General features: G+C 48.9%; 1 protein-coding gene across 5 annotated transcripts; it reads left to right on the top strand.

Moving 5' to 3' along the window:
- The first annotated feature begins 1,871 nt into the window (after positions 1 to 1,871).
- kif11 (kinesin family member 11) lies at positions 1,872 to 18,259 on the top strand. Of its 5 annotated transcripts, none has more exons than XM_060074091.1 (27): positions 1,872 to 2,017; positions 2,117 to 2,244; positions 4,333 to 4,462; positions 5,591 to 5,688; positions 6,986 to 7,064; positions 9,419 to 9,607; positions 9,956 to 10,080; positions 10,207 to 10,297; positions 10,437 to 10,582; positions 10,669 to 10,765; positions 11,018 to 11,113; positions 11,786 to 11,874; positions 11,961 to 12,048; positions 12,943 to 13,016; positions 13,198 to 13,291; positions 13,381 to 13,452; positions 13,550 to 13,685; positions 14,025 to 14,197; positions 14,287 to 14,412; positions 14,675 to 14,833; positions 15,193 to 15,278; positions 15,391 to 15,551; positions 16,625 to 16,743; positions 16,910 to 17,129; positions 17,571 to 17,734; positions 17,859 to 17,960; positions 18,049 to 18,259. In XM_060074091.1, the coding sequence occupies exons 2-27, from the start codon at positions 2,186 to 2,188 to the stop codon at positions 18,145 to 18,147; spliced, it is 3,072 nt and encodes a 1,023-aa protein (XP_059930074.1). In that variant the 5' UTR covers positions 1,872 to 2,017; positions 2,117 to 2,185; the 3' UTR covers positions 18,148 to 18,259. The 5 variants fall into 5 exon arrangements, with proteins under 5 accessions (XP_059930074.1, XP_059930078.1, XP_059930073.1 ...); XM_060074095.1 differs by having other exon boundaries at positions 1,873 to 2,017; positions 9,419 to 9,604; positions 18,052 to 18,259; XM_060074090.1 differs by having other exon boundaries at positions 1,882 to 2,017; positions 2,120 to 2,244.
- The last annotated feature ends 412 nt before the right edge of the window (positions 18,260 to 18,671 follow it).

Raw genomic sequence — 18,671 nt, forward strand, 5'->3', positions numbered from 1 at the left:
GGCTGGGGATAATTATGAGATGCATTCACTGTTCTGCCCCCTATACCCTAACCCTACTCTTAAAGATGTCACTAATTGTTTTTATAATAACCTAGAAAATACGCTAAATACGGTTTCCTACATTAAATATGATGTATCATGTCAATAAAATCAACAAAATGTATCATATATGATCATTAAACATAATCAACAAACATGATGATAAGTTGTCATAGAAATACAATCGACAAACAAAAAATAAGATACAGACACTGTTTATAAATATAAATAATATGAAGAGTAAAGGGATGTAATATTAGCATTACAACAGTAATACTCAGTATAACTATAAGTATACAGAGGGTGTAGTGCAGCAAGAGAAAGTCCATCTGCTCAAAAATTAAATTGTTCTGGATATTTAAGGTCTAAACAGTATTCTTTGATATCTTTATATGATCTTTATCTGATATTATGTAATATGTGATAACATACAATATACGATGCAATATAATATCCGACCAGTTTCTGGTGGTCCATCGTATTCTACGTTTCACTTATTTAAAAAATGATCTTCCATTGGATTCTCTACCCCTATCACACACACACACACACACACACACACACACACACACACACACACACACACACACACACACACACACACACACACACACACACACACACACACACACACACACACACACACACGTATACACACACAGCAAGGTTACCTGGCGTTGAGATGGTGGTCTCGGCTCTGGTTCTGAGCGAGGGGACGGAGGGAGCGGTAAAGCGAGTCCTCGCTCCGAGAGCGAAGTGAGAGACTGAAGTTACCCGCTCCTGCCTCCTCGCTCGCCCCCGGAAGAGGTCATCGTCACCCAGGGTGTGAGTGGGATGAGACAAAGAAAGAGAGACATAGAGAGAGAGAGAGAGAGAGAGAGAGAGAGAGAGAGAGAGAGAGAGAGAGAGAGAGAGAGAGAGAGAGAGAGAGAGAGAGAGAGAGAGAGAGAGAGAGAGAGAGAGAGAGAGAGAGAGAGAGAGAGAGAGAGAGAGAGAGAGAGAGAGAGAGAGAAGGAGAGGGAGAGAGAGATAGAGAGATTTGGGGGGAGAGAGCAAGACTAGGAAATAAACTATAGATGTCTTACACACACACACACACAAACAAACTCCCACACACACACAAACACACTCCCACACACACAAACACACTCCCACAAACACACACACACACACACACAAGCAAACACAACCCCCCCCCCCCCACGCACACACACACACACACCCATGCAAAGACACGCACATACAAACACACACACACAATCTCACACACACACACACACACACGATATATTACCGGTTTGATTTATTTATTTATTGCCGGTATATATTACAATTAAATTACAATACAAACACAAGAATACAAAAAATACCGTTAATAGTTTATAAAAAAATATTGAAGTCACTATTATAACAGCAAATTATATATATATATATATACATACACATATGTATTATATTTGTCGTTATTATAGTAACTTCATTGCATTTTTTGAATAAATTAACGGTATTTTTAGTACTCTTGTATTTGTATTTTAATTACAAATGTAATACAAATCGTTAGCCTCATAGCATGGTTGCCTAATTCATATTTTGGCCAACTTCACTGTGGCTCATTGGCTATATATCCATAACCTAATCCGGAGTACTTTTAACGTTCCTTAATCGCTATCTGCCTAAATCATATATTTTATTCATGCATTTTTTAAGCAAATTACAAGAATAACCTTACAATTTGACTTAGGCAATTGTGCTATGAGGCTAACGAAACAATTTTATAATTTTCTGTGTAGTGTTCCCTTAATTTGTCAATAAAGCTTGTTAACCACATAAAAAATCCAGTCCCGTCTGGCCAATGGCGTCGGCCGGTACACTGTCCTGTCCTGCTATTGGTCGGATGACTTTTGAACGTTCAGTTTGATTTTGTGGGACCGGCAGAGCGCGCAAGTTGTCGCTCCGGGTTGACGTTTGTTCGGTTCAGGTAAGAGGTTCTTTCAGCTAGCATCAGGCTGTTATTGTTTATTAGCCGTAGCGAGCTAATGAGATAAAAAATCGGTTATACAACGTCTCTGTTCTCCAGCAGTACCGAGAAGGACCAGGACCAGGACCGAGACCAGCACCAAGACCAGGATCGAAACCAGGGGTCAACATGTCGAGTCTGAAGAGAGATGAGCGGGGCAGCAACATCAAGGTGGCGGTACGGTGCAGGTGAGGCTGCTCGGGGGGCGTCTGTTTGCTAATCGGTGGACTGGGGGAGTCTTGGGACCCGGGGGGGGTTACGGTTTAAGCACGATTCGTATCTTCAATTTGTCTCGTCGCTGCAGACTGATGTGGCTATCACTAAAGCTAACCACCACCACTACTACTACTACTACTACTACTACTACTACTACTACTACTACTACTACTACTACTGCTGCTAGTACTACTGCTCATACTACCACTTCCATTACTACTTATTCAGCTAGTACCTTTACTACTACTACTACTGCTACTTCAGCAAATACTACTTCGGCTACTACCAGTACTACGACAGCTAGTACTAATACTACTACTACTATCAGTGGCGGCTGGTGTTTTTTAAAGAGAAAGGACTGCTTGCTTGGTTGCCATTAGCCTGCCTGCACTGTTCGTGGCCTATGTGGCATACGTATGTGACACTCAAGTTGTTTCAGGGTGTTTTGCTGAACTACAAAATAGCAGGATGGGATAATTATGTGATTTGATACAAATCCACCAGTGGCAGCATTGTACTTTGAAAGCTGGTGGGCAGCATGTTTTGGACTACAAGGGCAGAAGGAAAGGATGCAAAGCCAATTAGTCAAATCAGCCCTACTCTTGATTTGTAAAACTAAATAAAAAAATCTGGGCCTATTATTTCCCTCAATGACTAAAGCTATTGGTTGTAATTTGGCTATGTTATTTTCAGCTACATTTGTTTTAAGAAAAATAGAGACACAATACCAAAAGTATACCATTTAATATGCTTCATGCTCTGAATCATTCACTAACATCCTTTCCACAATATCAAACAGAACGGTCAGAGTAACAAGCAATTCAAACTTCAAAGAACAACAAGAACATTATTTCACAACTATTTACATGGGCTGCAGGCCTAACATTGTTTGAGGCAAATGTGGATGTTTATGAATGTTGGTCATGGTGTTAAGCCAATTAAGAATGAGTTCATTTATAGATCAAGTCAACCCTCCTCGCTCGGTCGCGGGCTCCGCAGGCTGTCCGCAGGCAGCCCTGCCCGGCCGCTGGCTACGGAAACGTCAATATAAGCGAACAGACTGCCGCAACGAACAGTAGTACACCGCTCGGTGGAAACGAGGCATTCAACTGAGCGGGTTTGTTGGTTCTCGTAGCATAGAATTGAGGGGATAACCCCTCCCTCCGGGCTGCCCCACAGCCAGGACTCCTGCTTATTGGTTCATAGCGTAACCAGGGCTTCAGCCTATTCGTGAATAGACGTAGGCGGGATCCAGATCCCTTAGCTAGTCACACCCAGTCAGAGGAGGACTTTCCTCCTCTCTCCCATTGAACTCCATGTTATTCACCGGCCGCCAACACTTTCGGGGAAATTAATGGGAGTCAATGGGGACTGAGGGAGGAACGTCCTCCCTGAAGTAATTGTCAATAGGCGATAGGGGGTGCTAATGTCCCTTTATCCAGGGAAACAAACATAACATATACAAAGGCATTAAAGTAGTCCTATTTAAGGGCATTAAATCATTATTGTAGTCTGAACAATCTACATTTTTTTATCCTCAAAAATGTTAAGGAGGATCTTCCTCCATCTCCTCACTGGAGAAGCCTCCAGTGACTACTATAGATAGTAGTACCACTACTACTACTAGTGTTACCATTACTACTACCACTACTTCTGGGGCGCTTTCATCACAGCGAGTGCATCTCGTCGCAGACTATTATTTAGGCAGATTATTAGCTCATATCAATCTGACAATTTGACCGGAGAGATACAATTTTGTTTTGACATTTAATTTTTCTATTAACGTACAACGGAAACCCTGTTAACCGGCTCATATCACGTGGCTGGATCTTGACTGAAAGGATAATGGGAGTTAGAAAGGGCGTGTCGTGCTTCTGCCTTCTCACACCGCGAGACAGGTTTGTGGCTTTGAGTGTCGCGATTTTCACAGCCCTAGTGGGTAGGTTATGATGGGCCGATGTTTGTTGGTACCGTGGGACTGAAATGCAGGCCCTACTTGTGTACCTGCTGGGAGAAGACGGCGGAAACTAAAGCATATCTCTGTGGTCTCCTCCTGGCAGACCGTTCAACGCCGCTGAGAGGAAGAGCTCTCCCTGCGTGGTGGACTGTGAGCCCAACAGGAAGGAGGTGACCCTGAAGACCGGGGGGCACAACGACAAGGCAACCAGGAAGACCTACACCTTTGACATGGTAAGTCCCCCTGGGGGGGTCATGATCCATTGGCCATGTGGTCCAGGAGTCTGGGGTCTTTACAAAATAGGGATGGACCCAGGCACCACTACATATGGCTGTCTGTCTCCTACAGGCTCCAAGTCTGTCTCCTACAGGCTCCAAGTCTGTCTCTCTCTCTCTCTCTGTGTCAAGTCTCTCTCTCTGTGTCAGGGGGGGGGAGTGGGGGATTTTGCGATTGCTCATTTAACAATATAAAAATGATAATAGTCCATCAAACTATCTGACCAATGTTCGCAGCAATCGCTTCCCTGTCGTCATTGTGTTAAACCAGCCATTAGCGCGCAAGGGGGAAAAGGTGATTGGTGATTGGCTCCAGTAAAAGGGGATCGGAAACAGAAAGCAATGTATTGCTCCTCTCCAGCCCCGGCTGCAGAGCGAATTCAAATCGCCGGCAGAACGGGCTGTCTAACACCATAATCGATCTAAACTATGACCGCATTTCACATTAACCGCATTGTTTGCTGCGTTACCAAGTTGTCTATGCTGACCTGGGGTGCGGGATGTTCAATAGCAATAAGGTTGAGTTCATAAGGCTAACGTTATCTTTTCTGAGTCAACAATAATTTTGGGCAGGTGTGTTTGAGCGCACATTGGTAAACTCCAGATGTCGCAGACCGTCTTTACTGTGCCAAATATCCCGCTGCTTCGGGTTTTCCTTTTGTAGGCGCGTTGAGAGGACGAGCGGGTGAATCAGCTGTCAGTGCGATTACATGTATCAGTGATACGCGGGTTGATCCAATAATTGGTAGTGTATACCTGCGCACCATTGGCATGTATGCGCGCTTGTCTCTGTGAGTGCGTGTGCGAACGAGGACGACAGGGAGGTGGAGTGCGGGGAGATGAATGAACGAAACAATATTTATATTTCAGAATCGTATTAAAAAAAAAAGCTGAATCAATTTGTGGAGGTCTGTTGTTTCTGTGGAGCTGCGCCACACATTGGTCTATGTATGGGAAACACTGGTGTCAGGTCTCTCTCTCGCTCTGTGTCAGGTCTCTGTCTGTCTCCATCTTTCTCTCTCACTCTGTCAGGTGTAACTCTCTTGCTCTATGTGTCAGGTGTAACTCTCTCTCTTTCTCTCTCAGGTGTTTGGCCAGTCGGCGAAGCAGATTGACGTTTACCGGGGCGTGGTCTGCCCCATCCTGGACGAGGTCATCATGGGATACAACTGCACCGTGTTCGCGTGAGTGGTGTTGACGGCCTTGTGTAATGTCATGAACTCTGGGCATTGGTATGATGTGGTGTGTGTGTGTGTCATGTAGAGCCCGACCAATATATCGGCAGGCCGATATTATCGGCCGATATTAGGCATTTTTCAAACTATTCGGTATCGGCATTATAATGGCCGATAAATGAATATTTAAAAAAAAAAAAATTGTCCACCAGAGGGCGCTCTAACGCCCCAAACCCGCTGATTCAGGCAGAGTGAATGACGGAGATCGATGGAGATCATCGGTGTTGTTCATAGCTGTGTTCGAAATCATTCCCTATCACGGATATAGTGCATTATAGGGTGCTCGCCATTTTGCAGTGGTGTTCGAATTCTCAGTGGTTAATTTCATGCACTAAAATTTGAGTGTACATACGATGTTCCCTACTTGTTACTCCGTATACCACAATGCAATGCGGTAGTGTTCTTCCGGAGTAGAAGAAGAAGCTGAATAACCGCGAAAACTAATACATTTAATGATGGAGTCTCCGGCTTTCGTTTAGAGATGTCAACAATTTAATTGGGAGTTAACATAGAAAATGTAATATTCAAAATTAATAAAAAAAACTTGATCAAGGAAATGTTGCATTCAACATCAATACAAGCTCCAGCTTTCCTCGGGATTTCCCGGTTTGTTTACATGATGTGGGAGCATCTGTCTGCGTCACACAAATACCCGGCGCATTTACTGACGCAAATGACGCTTAGAAATGTTCAGCGTAGTGTCCGAATTCTCGTTTGTTCGTTCCCTATATAGTGCACTATATCATAAACACTATATAGGGAATAGTGAGGGAGTGAATAGGGAATGATTTCCAACACAGCTCATGTGTGCAAGTGTGTTCATGGTAAGTTGGCAACTGTCACAAGACATACATTGCTTGAATAACAATTAAAAGAACATCCCCATCAATTCTCTAAAGTCGATAAGCATGACTTAATTCATGACTACCATGTCCAGTTTTGCTGTTGTTACGTGTTAGTTGAGAGTGAAAAGGATTTAAAGGATAACTACAAATAACCAATGTTAGGGAAATCTGTTTGTTTTGTTGCGCGTTTCTGGATTTTTTTTTTTTTAGATATATCGGCCGATATATCGGCATATCGGATTTTTTAATCACAAAATATTCGTATCGGTATCGGCCTTAAAAATCCTATATCGGTCGGGCTCTAGTGTCATGTTGTGTGTCTGGGTACAATGTGGTGTGGGATGTGCTGTTACGTGTATTGGTATGATGTAGTGTGTGATGTTGTGCATCCTGTTCCCCAGGTATGGTCAGACTGGGACAGGGAAGACCTTCACCATGGAGGGAGAGAGGAGCGAAGGAGAGCAGTTCACCTGGGAGGAGGTACTGATGTAAACTGCTGATACATTGTGTATACTGCTGATACATTGTGTATACTGCTGATTCATACTGTTTACTGCGGATACATACTGTATACTGCTGATACATACTGTATACTGCTGATACATTGTGTATATTGTTGATGAATACTGTATACTGCTGATACATACTGTATACTGCTGATGCATACTGTATACTTCTGACCACCAGAGTACTTATACATACTGTATACTGCTGATGCGTACTGTATACTTCTGACCACCAGAGTACTTATACATACTGTATAGGGGTGTAACGGTACACAAAAGTCACGGTTCGGTACGTACCTTGGTTTTTAAGTCAGCAGCAATGAAAACACCAATAAACTTGGTTATGGCATTTGCATTTCTGAATTCCCAAACAGGGGTTGTTGAAATAGTGTCGTGAGCTGGGTTTGCACAGCTCGTTTTTTTTTTCCACAGCAACAGTGATGGTAACACCTAGACGGTGGCTTTTCAAATGCGTGTGCTAGGGATGTGCATTTCTGTCAAAAATACTATTCGATATTCGCTGAGAAGTATTCAAATAATATTCGAAAATCGGTCAATCAAGAACCCCACGCACGCAGGCACGCACCTCGGACACACACACACACACACACAATGACACAGGGAGAGGCTTTTATGATTTGTATGAAATCAATCTGTTTATTTTAGAGCTGTCAAGCGATTAAAATATTTAATCGTGATTAATCGCATTAATGTCATAGTTAACTCACGATTAATCGCGATTAATCGCAAATTCTTTTTCTATTCTAAATATCCCTTGATTTTTTTGTCCCATAATTCTTCTCATTTTAATTCTCTTATCAACATGGTGAAGTGCATCGGCTTGTCTTGTGCAAATGATTTTTTATTGATAACAACATTGGTATATACTGATCAAAACAGGACGATACAAAAAAAGAGCCTATAGTGCAATTAAACGACTGCTTTGAACAAACGTAATTTGAACATAGCAGTCAGGCTACTGCTTCTTTGTTTTGAGCCAAAGAAAAAAAAAAAAAAAAAGTTTTGCGTTAATCGCGCGATAATTTTTTTAACGCCGTTAAAATTGGTTTGCGTTAACGCCGTTAATAACGCGTTTAACTGACGGCTCTAGTTTATTTCAACAACTGCGCCATCAACGTTCAACATCAAAATTATTTCAACGTGGGCTTAGGCAGATAGACCTACATGTGCCGAAAACTGATCGCTATTTATTTATTTATTTATTTTACTGAACACAGCCTGCATGACGGTGAACTAGACACGTCAAAAATAATAACTTCACACGGTGTGTCTTTTTACAATTTATTTGTTACCAGCATTCGTAGTGTTAATCAGCAGAGAAATAGTCCGCCAAAGACGTTGACGTCGCTTGGCAAACGAGGACGCTATTCACCACCGGAAGTTGTGAAGGCCCATGCAAGTCAACGGAGCGTTCAACAGCATTGAGAGGAGCCGTGTAATAAATAACGATAGTCACATTCATTATTCGATATTCTACGTGACTCCGACTATTCGACCATCGTTGCTCATCCCTAGCGTGTGCATGTTAAAGTGCTGTACGTAGACACGGAGAGCCCTCTCCATAGCCGGAGAGCATCCAATATTTTTTAACTATCCGTCGACGCCATGGACCTATTGGTCAATGCAACGGAGAAGGCAAGTGCTCTGATTGGTCCTCTAACAAATTAATTTCCGGAATCACTTCTCCGGTTTGACTTTGCACCTTAATTACGTTCTGTACATTGCTTACTTTACACCTTAATGACCAATGAAACACCAAATAAGGTTTTAAAAGCTTTGGAAGTTTATTTACAACACTGCTGCTTACATGGTTTGTTGTCAACATGTATGATAGATCGGGCGGCGAACTGCATTGCGTATCCGACAACCCAACGGAGAGCTGCTGAGGGGTCTCCGTAGTTACGGAGTCGGATTACAGAGTCGGAGTAGTATACTTTGGCTAAACGGTCCGGGTGGAACTCCGACTTCCGCTCCGAAGTGCTTGTACCGTGACGGTTCGGTACAAATACGTGTACCGTTACAGCCCTAATACTGTATACTACGGACCCCCTAAACCCCCCCAATGCAGAGTTTTTGTAGATGCTTTATACTGCGGACCAGGTAACACACAGTACTGCCTCTTCCCCGTGGATGGAGAGGTCAGCCGACGTCGGCTCATGATGTGGTTTTAGGCTGGGGGTCTTTAGGAGATGAAGCCGGCCGGCTCCCGACTGCCACTAGAGTCTTGCAGGGCTCTGCTGCATACCACCTCTACAGGACCCAATCATGCTGTTGACCTCATGTCCGTCTGTATGGCTGTGTGTGCAGGACCCCCAAGCGGGCATCATCCCCAGGACCCTGCATCAGATTTTTGAGAAGCTCTCTGAGAACAACACCGAGTTCTCCGTCAAGGTGTCTCTGCTTGAGATCTACAACGAGGAGCTGTTTGACCTGCTCAGTACCAGCGATGACATCACAGAACGCCTGCAGCTGTTCGACGACCCCCGCAACAAGGTGGTGGTACAGTGGGGGAGAGTTGTGTAACGGTGTGTGTGTGTTTGTGTGTAACAGGGAGGGGGGGTATAACGGTGTGTGTTGCAGCATGGGGAGAGTGATGTAAGTTTGTGTTTCGGTGTTGGTGTAACGGTGTGTGTGTGTGTGTGTGTGTGTGTGTTTCAGCGGGTGGTGATGGTGTGGGTTTCAACGGGGGCTGATCGGGGGGTAATTGTGTGTGTTACTGCGGGCGGGGGGCTGATGTAACGGTGTGTCTTACAGCGTGGGGTAACATTGTGTGTTTCAGCAGGGGGGTGATGGTGTGTTACAGCGTGGGGTAACGGGGTGTGTGTGTGTGTGTGTGTGTTTCAGCGGGGGGTGGTGGTGAAAGGCCTGGAGGAGGTGGTGGTCCACAACAAGGACGAGGTCTACCAGATCCTCAAGAGGGGGTCGGCCAAGAGGAAGACGGCCTCCACCCTCATGAACGCCTACTCCAGGTAACGCGCTGGTCCGGGTGACGCGCTGGTCTGGGTCCCTGGTAGTACGGGTGTGTTGTCTGGTCTATACACGTTGACCTGACTGCTGTAACCCCTCCCCCCTCTGTCTCCTCTCCCCCTCGGCAGTCGCTCCCACTCTGTGTTCTCCGTCACCATCCACATGAAGGAGGTGAACCTGGACGGGGAGGAGCTGGTGAAGATCGGCAAGCTCAACCTGGTAAACACCTGGGCCTCATTTATCAACCACACTTGCACACGCGTGCAGAGGTACAGCCTCACTGTGCCTCCACCTGAGGACAGCCTCACTACCTCCTCCTGGACACAGCCCCACTGTACATCCTCCTGTTCCTTCTCAGGTGGACCTGGCCGGCAGCGAGAACATCGGGCGTTCGGGAGCGGTGGACAAGAGAGCCAGAGAGGCGGGAAACATTAACCAATCACTGCTGACGCTGGGCCGCGTCATCAACGCTCTGGTGGAGAAACGTCCCCACATACCCTACAGGTAATACTACTGCTAGTTCTAGTACATGACGGTGGGCGGGTTGATGTTGTCATGGTGATGACCGCCCTGTTGTCTGTGCTCCCCAGGGAGTCCAAGCTGACCCGCATCCTGCAGGACTCGCTGGGCGGCCGCACCAAGACCTCAATCATCGCCACCGTGTCGCCCTCCTCCAGCAACCTGGAGGTACGCTGGGATAGCCAGGCTAGGGTAGCCAGGATAGGCTAACCAGGCTGGGCTAGGATAACTAGGCTGTGCTAGCCAGGCTAGGATAACTAGGCTGGGGTAGCTAGGTTAACAAAGTTCTTTGTCGGGGACAGCTAATGTCATGCCAACAGACTAGCCGTAGCATAGATTATTATTATTATTATTATTATTATTATTATTACTCGTCTTCATTGTGTTGGCAGCTGATGGCTGACCTTTGACCCCATCTAGGAGACCATGAGCACCCTGGAGTACGCCAGCCGGGCCAAGAACATCATGAACAAACCGGAGGTCAACCAGAAGCTCACCAAACGCACCCTCATCAAGGTACCACATGCGAGCCCTGTGCATTTAACATATGATGAGCCCCCTCACGCAGTTCCCTGTGCATTTAGAACATTAGAAGCCCCCACAGCCATGTACATTTACCACATTGAGAGCCCCCTCCCCTTAACCATCTACATTTACCACACATGTTGATGTGCTAGTGTGTATGTATAGTAGGGATCGACCGATACCGATTTTTTTAGAGCCGATACGATGCCGATATTTTTCATCAGCCTTAGCCGATACGCCGATACCGATTTTCTTGAGCCGATTTTATTTATTTTTTTTTATTTATTTTTTTTAAAGGAACATTTATTGAACTTCAATATAAAAAACAATATTTAACAAATAGTAAAAACAGGTGAAGTAGAACAAGTAAGAACAAGTAGATGAACAATATTTAACAAATATTAAAAACAGGTGAGGTAGAACAAGTAAAAAAAATAAATAATAATCTGCGAAAATCAGCCGCGTATCGGCCGATACCGATACACGTAAAAACCGCGAATATCGGCCGATAATATCGGCCGATACCGATACACGTAAAAACCGCGAATATCGGCCGATAATATCGGCCGACCGATATATCGGTCGATCCCTAATGTATAGGTGATGTATATGTATGGAGGTGGTGTATTGATGTGTGTGTGTGTGTGTGTGGGGCCTCTCCAGGAGTACACAGAAGAGATTGAGCGTCTGAAGAAAGACCTCGCCGCCACGCGGGAGAAGAACGGAGTGTACCTTTCCTCTGAGAGCTACGAGTAAGGACTCTTACTTTGAAATCGGGTCGGCTCCAGGAGGGCTTTTATGTTGAAGCGGTGTTCTCATGAAGGTGTGGTCTCCCCAGGAGCATGGTGTCCCGTCTCTCGCTGCAGGACGAGCAGAGTGGGGAGTACGCTGGACAGATCTCTGTCATGGAGGAGGAGCTCCGCAAGGTTGGACTCTCTTCCTGTCTCTCTACCTGTGGCTCTAGGTCTCTCTACCTGTCTCGATGTCTCTCTACATGTCTACCTGTCTCCTTGGTCTCTCTACCTGTGGCTCTAGGTCTCTCAACCTGTCTCTGTCTCCCTGCGTGTGTGTCTGTCTCCCTGCGTGTGTGTCTGTCTCCCTGCGTGTGTGTCTGTCTCCCTGCGTGTGTGTCTGTCTCCCTGCGTGTGTCTGTCTCCCTGCGTGTGTCTGTCTCCCTGCGTGTGTCTGTCTCCCTGCGTGTGTCTGTCTCCCTGCGTGTGTCTGTCTCCCTGCGTGTGTGTCTGTCTCCCTGCGTGTGTGTCTGTCTCCCTGCGTGTGTGTCTGTCTCCCTGCGTGTGTGTCTGTCTCCCTGCGTGTGTGTCTGTCTCCCTGCGTGTGTCTGTCTCCCTGCGTGTGTCTGTCTCCCTGCGTGTGTCTGTCTCCCTGCGTGTGTCTGTCTCCCTGCGTGTGTCTGTCTCCCTGCGTGTGTGTCTGTCTCCCTGCGTGTGTGTCTGTCTCCCTGCGTGTGTGTCTGTCTCCCTGTGTGTGTCTGTCTCCCTGCGTGTGTCTGTCTCCCTGCGTGTGTGTCTGTCTCCCTGCGTGTGTGTCTGTCTCCCTGCGTGTGTGTCTGTCTCCCTGCGTGTGTCTGTCTCCCTGCGTGTGTCTGTCTCCCTGCGTGTGTGTCTGTCTCCCTGTGTGTGTCTGTCTCCCTGCGTGTATCTTTCTGTCCTCCTGTGCTTGTATCTGTCTGTCCTCCTGTGCTTGTATCTGTCTGTCCTCCTGTGCGTGTATCTGTCTGTCTCTCTGCGTGAGTGTGTGTCTGTCTTCCTGCATGTCTGTGTCCCTGGGAGCGCTGGTGTCTCACCCCTGTCTCCCTCCAGATGACGGAGCTGTTTGAGGACCAGCGGGACCGTCTGGACCAGTTCACTGTGGATCTTGAGCAGAAGGAGCAGAGGTAACGTGAAACAGGACCACCACGTAGACCTGGTCTGGGGGGGCTCTAGACCACATGGACCTGGTCTGTCGGGGCTCTAGACCACACAGACCTGGTAGCCCTGGGGTGGGTCAGGGTAACCCTGGGGTGCGTCAGGGTAGTCCTGGTGTGCTGATCTTGTGCTGACTGCTGTTGTCTCCAGGCTGGAGAAGACCACGGAGGAGCTGGAGCAGGAGAGGTTTGTCTGCAGTGCGCTCACCTCCACCCAGGAAAACCTCTACAACACAGCAGACCAGGTGAGACCAGTTAACTACGACTCGCCCCTCTCACGTTAACTACCCAATAACTTGAGGTTAACTCGCCGTGTTCGTTGACTGTGTTGTAGCTGCTGTCGACGGCTCAGGAGAGCACCCACCACGTCTCCGGCCTTCATGACAAACTGGACCGCAAGACCCAGGTAAGACCCCTGCTGTGATGGCGTGCTCAGAGGGAGTGACGTAGTGAGGGATAAAAAGGAGATTGAGGGGAGCTGACGGAGGCCGTGTGGTGTGCAGGTGGAGCAGCACAACAGTGGCGTGCAGCAGAGCTTCTCCCAGCGGATGGACGGAGTGTTCAGCTCCATGCAGAGCAGCATCGCCCTGCAGAGCGGCAGGCAGCAGAGCATGTTCAGCAGCTACAGCCAGGCCGTTGGTGAGCTCCTCTGTTTACCTCCTCCGTGTTTACCTCCTCTGTCTATGTTTACCTCCTCTGTCTATGTTTACCTCCTCTGTCTATGTTTACCTCCTCTGTCAATGTTTGCCTCCTCTACGTTAAACTGCTTAAATCAGGGGGTGTAGCTATGCTAACTCCTATTTTCAACACTGTTTTACTCGGTGTGTTCAACTATGTTTAGTATCAAACTTGAAAAAGATCCGACCCCTCCCTTCAGGTTACCCACCCAAGCCTCCTGTAGTCTACCTTTAACCCCGGCCTGATGTAAACTCCCGTAGGTTTAACTCCTCTGTGTGTTTGACTCCTTCCTGCCCGTAGAGAAGTCTCTCTCCATCAACCAGGCGGCTCTGAGCCAGGCCCAGGTCGCCATGGAGACGCTGGTGGGCGGAGTCCGGCAGGTGATGTCAGAAGGCGCGGCCCAGAGCGAGGGGAGGCGCCGTCAGCAGGAGGCGCTGTGTTTGCAGAACAGGGACGAGTCCCTGGAGCGTCTGGTGAGGCTTGGCTGCCCTCTGACCTCTGACCTTGACCCCGTAACCCTCCCCAGGGCCGCTCTGACCTAACCCGACCCTGTGTCCCTCAGGAGGAGCGCCAGCGCGACGTGGAGGAGGTGCTGCAGGTGCACGTGCTGCTGGGTCTGTCGGCGCTCCAGGACCTGGGCTCCTCCCTCAGCAAGAGCATGGAGGGTCAGAGGGAGCTGGTCCAAAAGGTGCTCCTCCACTTCTTTTCCTCCTCCTGCTTCTCCCCCTCTGACCTTGTTCTCCCTCATTAAGGTCTAAGGGACCCTGTTTTCCACCCTGTCTGTCTGAATGTGGAGGCCTCCAGGACGGAGGGGGCGCTGTGTTAACACCCGTCTGTCTGCAGGTGGAGGCTTCCAGGACAGGGGGGGGTCATGTGTTAACACCTGTCTGTCTAAATGTGGAGGCCTCCAGGACGGAGGGGGCGCTGTGTTAACATCTGTCTGTCTGCAGGTGGAGGCCATGCAGAAGAGTGGGGAGATGCTGCGGGGTTTCCTGCTGCAAGAGATTGAGGACCTGAAGGAGGCCAGCGCGCTGGGCATCGGCGCCATGCAGGCGGAGCTCCACAAACACCAGGAGGACATCCGCCAGGCGCAGGAGGAGCACCTGGAGGTGAGGGGGGCGGGGCCTGGAGGGAGGGCTCTGAGGGGCGGGGCCCCGGAGGGAGGGGCCTGGGGGGAGGGCTCTGAGGGGCGGGGCCTGGAGGGAGTGGTCTGAGGGGCGGAGCCTATAGGGAGGGGTCTGAGGGGCGGAGGCTATAGGGAGGGCTCTAAGGGGCGGGGCCTGGGGGAAGGGCTCTATGGGTTTGAGGGGCAGGGCCCGGAGGGAGAGGTCGAGGGGAGGGGCCTGGAAGGAGGAGTCGAAGGGAGGGGCCTGGAGGAAGGGCTCTGGGGGAGGGGCCTTGTGGGTATGTTCATGAGGTTCCTAATTTTGTGGTCATGTGTGTCCCTCTGTGTGTGTGTGTGGTGTAGTGGGTTCAGAAACGCTACCTGAAGCTGCTCCAGTCCTCCTCCTCCCTGGAGAAGCCCATGGAGAACCACCGCACCGACCTACTACAGTCAGTCCTCCTCCTCCTTCTCTCTTCACCTCCCCTTAAGCACAGGGGTTAGCTCTTAACGTGTGTGTGTGTGTGTGTGTGTGTGTGTGTGTGTGTGTGTGTGTGTGTGCAGGAGGTCCAGCAGAGTGTCGGAGCGTACCTCCTACCAGATGGACCTCCTCTCCTCCTCCTGTCGCTCCGTGTCTTCGTCCCTGGTCCTCCTCGGCCAGGAGGGCCTGCAGGCTCTGGAGGAGGTGAAGGGGGGCGTTTCCTCCATGCAGAAGTCCACCGCAGGTAGGACTCCCCTACTGAGTGCTAATACTAGGAGTACTTATACTTAGGGCTGCTCGATTATTTGGAGACGTTCCTCTGCATTCTTGGGGAGGAAGACGTGCGTTCAACTTTTCCATTGTTTTTTTTGAGCCGGCTACACTGTGTCGCGCTGCTATGATGTCACGGTGTTTACGTAGCTTACGGCGATCGACATCCGGCCTACCGTAAAGGGTACTGTCGGCGGTGGAAACACGACCTCGGAACTGAGCTGGGCTATACCGCCCCCTCCCTACCGGACTGAGGCGAACCAAACCGTACCGCACCCTGCAGTGGAAACGCGGCATTAAATAAACTTAAAGTTACTTTTTCGTTTTTAGTGCACTGACACATTTTTTATCATAATTTATAAACGTTTTTTGTAAACAACACTCAACGAATTGCATTCTGTAAAATTATCCAGTAATGGATTAAGGCTGGAAGGACTGGCCTGGCCAATAATACTAAGAACTCACTGAAATGAACTTGTCTTGAACTTCAGAATCATTTTAGGTGAATATGGCACATGCTTAAAGTTTTTTTTGCCAGAAACAACAGCCTGTTGGCATGATCAGGCTTCAGAGATGAGCGCAAGCAGGAAACACTATTTCCACTAGTGCTTAAGACTCGCTCTGTAGAGAAACTTGTGGCAGGAATACACAAATATTTCCTGGCCAATTTTGAAAGACGTGGGAACATCTTTTGGGTATCTCCATCACGTCAGAGGGTCCTCCTCAGGATCTAGTTTCTCCATCTGGAAGTACTTGTCTGTGGCGACCTTGAAGAAGCTGCCCAGGGCTCCGTTTCCCGAAAGTATCGGTAGCCTAAGTGGATCGTGAATTGCGTCGTACGAGCATCGTACAATTTTCACACTGCCCCCAAAACAGGAGAACTGCCCAGTCAGCGTGGTCAACTAATGACCAGTGTCATGGATAGTTTTAACATTAAGACGACACAGTCCAATAGCCAAGGGGTGAGTGTTCAGGTATCCAGGTAGTTCTGACTGTATTTAAAGTCCTTCCCCCCCCCCCCCCCCCCCCCCCCCTCCCCTCCCACAGGTCTGTTGGAGCGGGACTCAGCCTGGACCTCCAGGGCCGCCGAGCGAGTCGGCTCTCAGGCCCAGGAGGAGCTGGCCCTCCAGGGCCAGACCTCAGCCGCCGTCAAGGCCCTGCAGCAGGTAGGCTGGAGCCCTAGCTCCACTAGCGACTACATCCAAATGCCAATCTTTTGTCTGCTAGCCTAGCTCGGTGCTAACCCGTTGTAGACGCGTTAGCTAGCCTAGCTCAGTGCTAGCCTAGCTCGGTGCTAGGCTAGCTTAGTGCTTACCCGCTGTGTGTCTCCAGGGTGTGGACGACCACTGCTCCAAGGTCCTCCAGGAGTCCGGACAGCTGGAGCAACACCGGCAGCAAGCCAATGAAATGGCCCGAGAAACCCAGGAGCGTGTTTCCATGGACCGGGCAGGGCTAGAGAAGCAGAGGGAGGAGCTACAGAACCACATGGACACCGGACGCCAGCTGGTGCACAACTTCCTGCAGGAGGAGCTACGACAGGATGTTCCTACAGGTTGGCGCAATTAATGTACTGTATAAGCAGTTAGTAAGTGGTTAGCTCCTGTTAGCCGCTATGTTCAGCCACACTGTAGCAGGGTTAGCTGCTGTTAGCCACACTGTAGCAGTTAGCTGCTCTTAGCCACACTGTAGCAGAGTTAGCTGCTGTTAGTGTCGTGGATAATAGCCGCTATGTTCAGCCACAATGTAGCAGGGTTAGCTGGTGTTAGCCAAACTGTAGCAGTTATGGCTACTGTCAGCTACACTGTAGCAGAGTTAGCTGCTTTTAGCCACACTGTAGCAGAGTTGGCTGCCGTTAGCCATACTCTCGTAGAGTTAGCCGCCGTTGCAGGGTTAGTAGAACACTGTAGCAGGGTTGGTTGCTGTTAGCCACATTGTAGCTGTAGCGTAGTGTGTGGCCTCCAGTTGTTTCATTAGCTGCTCCTCCCTCTCCCAGGCTCCACCCCCCAGAGGAGGGAGTTCGTGTTCCCCCTGAAGGTGCAACGGCTGAGGAGCAGAGGGGAGCTCCTGGAGGGGCTGAGGAACCAGCAGGAGGCGCTGCGGAGCGCCCTGAAGAAGGAGGAGGAGGAGGAGCAGGAGCAGGGAGGCCCGGCCAGCATGGTGCGTAGACAAGGGCTTCTGGTTTAACCCGTCTCTCTCTCCGTCTGACTCTCTCCTCCTGTTTGACCCGTCTGCCTCTCTCCACCTGTCTGACCTGTGTGTCTCTCCCCCCGTCTGTGTGAAGGACTCTCTGGAGGGTGAGCAGATGTCCGAGAGCATCGTCAGCGAGAGTTCGTACGTCGACGAGAACGTTTGCTGCAAGGACGGAGGGATCCCCTTCTTCAAGGTGAGACGCTGACCTTTGACCGCTGGTCTGACCGCTGGTCTGACCCCTGGTCTGACCCCTGTTTTGACCTCTGACCCGTTTGTCCCAGCAGAAGAAGGAGGGCCGGAAGGCAGGGAAGAAGGTGAAGGAGCGCGAGCGTCCCGCTACGCCCAGGCAGTCCAGACTCCCGCTCCACCCCCACAACTGACCGGGCTGGATGATGGATGATAGATGATGGATGATGGATGATGATGATGATGATGATGAGTGTCTTCTCCTCTGATGGAGGATTTGATCAATAAAGATGTTTTTTCAATTTTTGGAAGTGTGTTTTGTGAAGTGGGTGGGGCAATACTGTCAACACTCACACTCGCTTGGGGCTGTTGGTTTGATCCCGGCTCCCAGCTCAGTCCAGGTGTCCCTGAGCAAGGCAGCTGACCGCTTCATGCTCCCAAAACCCTGGTTCTGAACCTGGTCTTGTGCCGCCTACAAAACAGCTCAGAGATTCGGAAGCTCTCATGTGACTTTACGTAAAGCTTCCCTTCTTCCGAAATAAGTGAGGAAACGCCCCTTAGAAGTTTGTAGGCTATTACATAAAACCGGATAACGGATCGTTCTGGAGACCAGACTTCATAACAAACTACAAGTTAGGATGTCCGCAGGGACTTCTTTGCTGAATTGGATGATTCAGTTATCAGAACTGCTTGCGATGGTTGAATAAGTACGAGAATT

This window comes from Gadus macrocephalus, chromosome 15 (assembly GCF_031168955.1).
Source record: "Gadus macrocephalus chromosome 15, ASM3116895v1".
Lineage (NCBI taxonomy): Eukaryota > Metazoa > Chordata > Actinopteri > Gadiformes > Gadidae > Gadus > Gadus macrocephalus.

Excerpts from the sequence above, each read along its gene's own strand:
- kif11 (XM_060074091.1), top strand. The coding sequence starts at position 2,186 with ATGTCGAGTCTGAAGAGAGATGAGCGGGGCAGCAACATCAAGGTGGCG. Across the intron at positions 9,608-9,955 it reads ACGACCCCCGCAACAAGGTG|CGGGGGGTGGTGGTGAAAGG; the intron begins GTGGTACAGTGG and ends TGTGTGTTTCAG. Across the intron at positions 16,744-16,909 it reads CCGTCAAGGCCCTGCAGCAG|GGTGTGGACGACCACTGCTC; the intron begins GTAGGCTGGAGC and ends GTGTGTCTCCAG.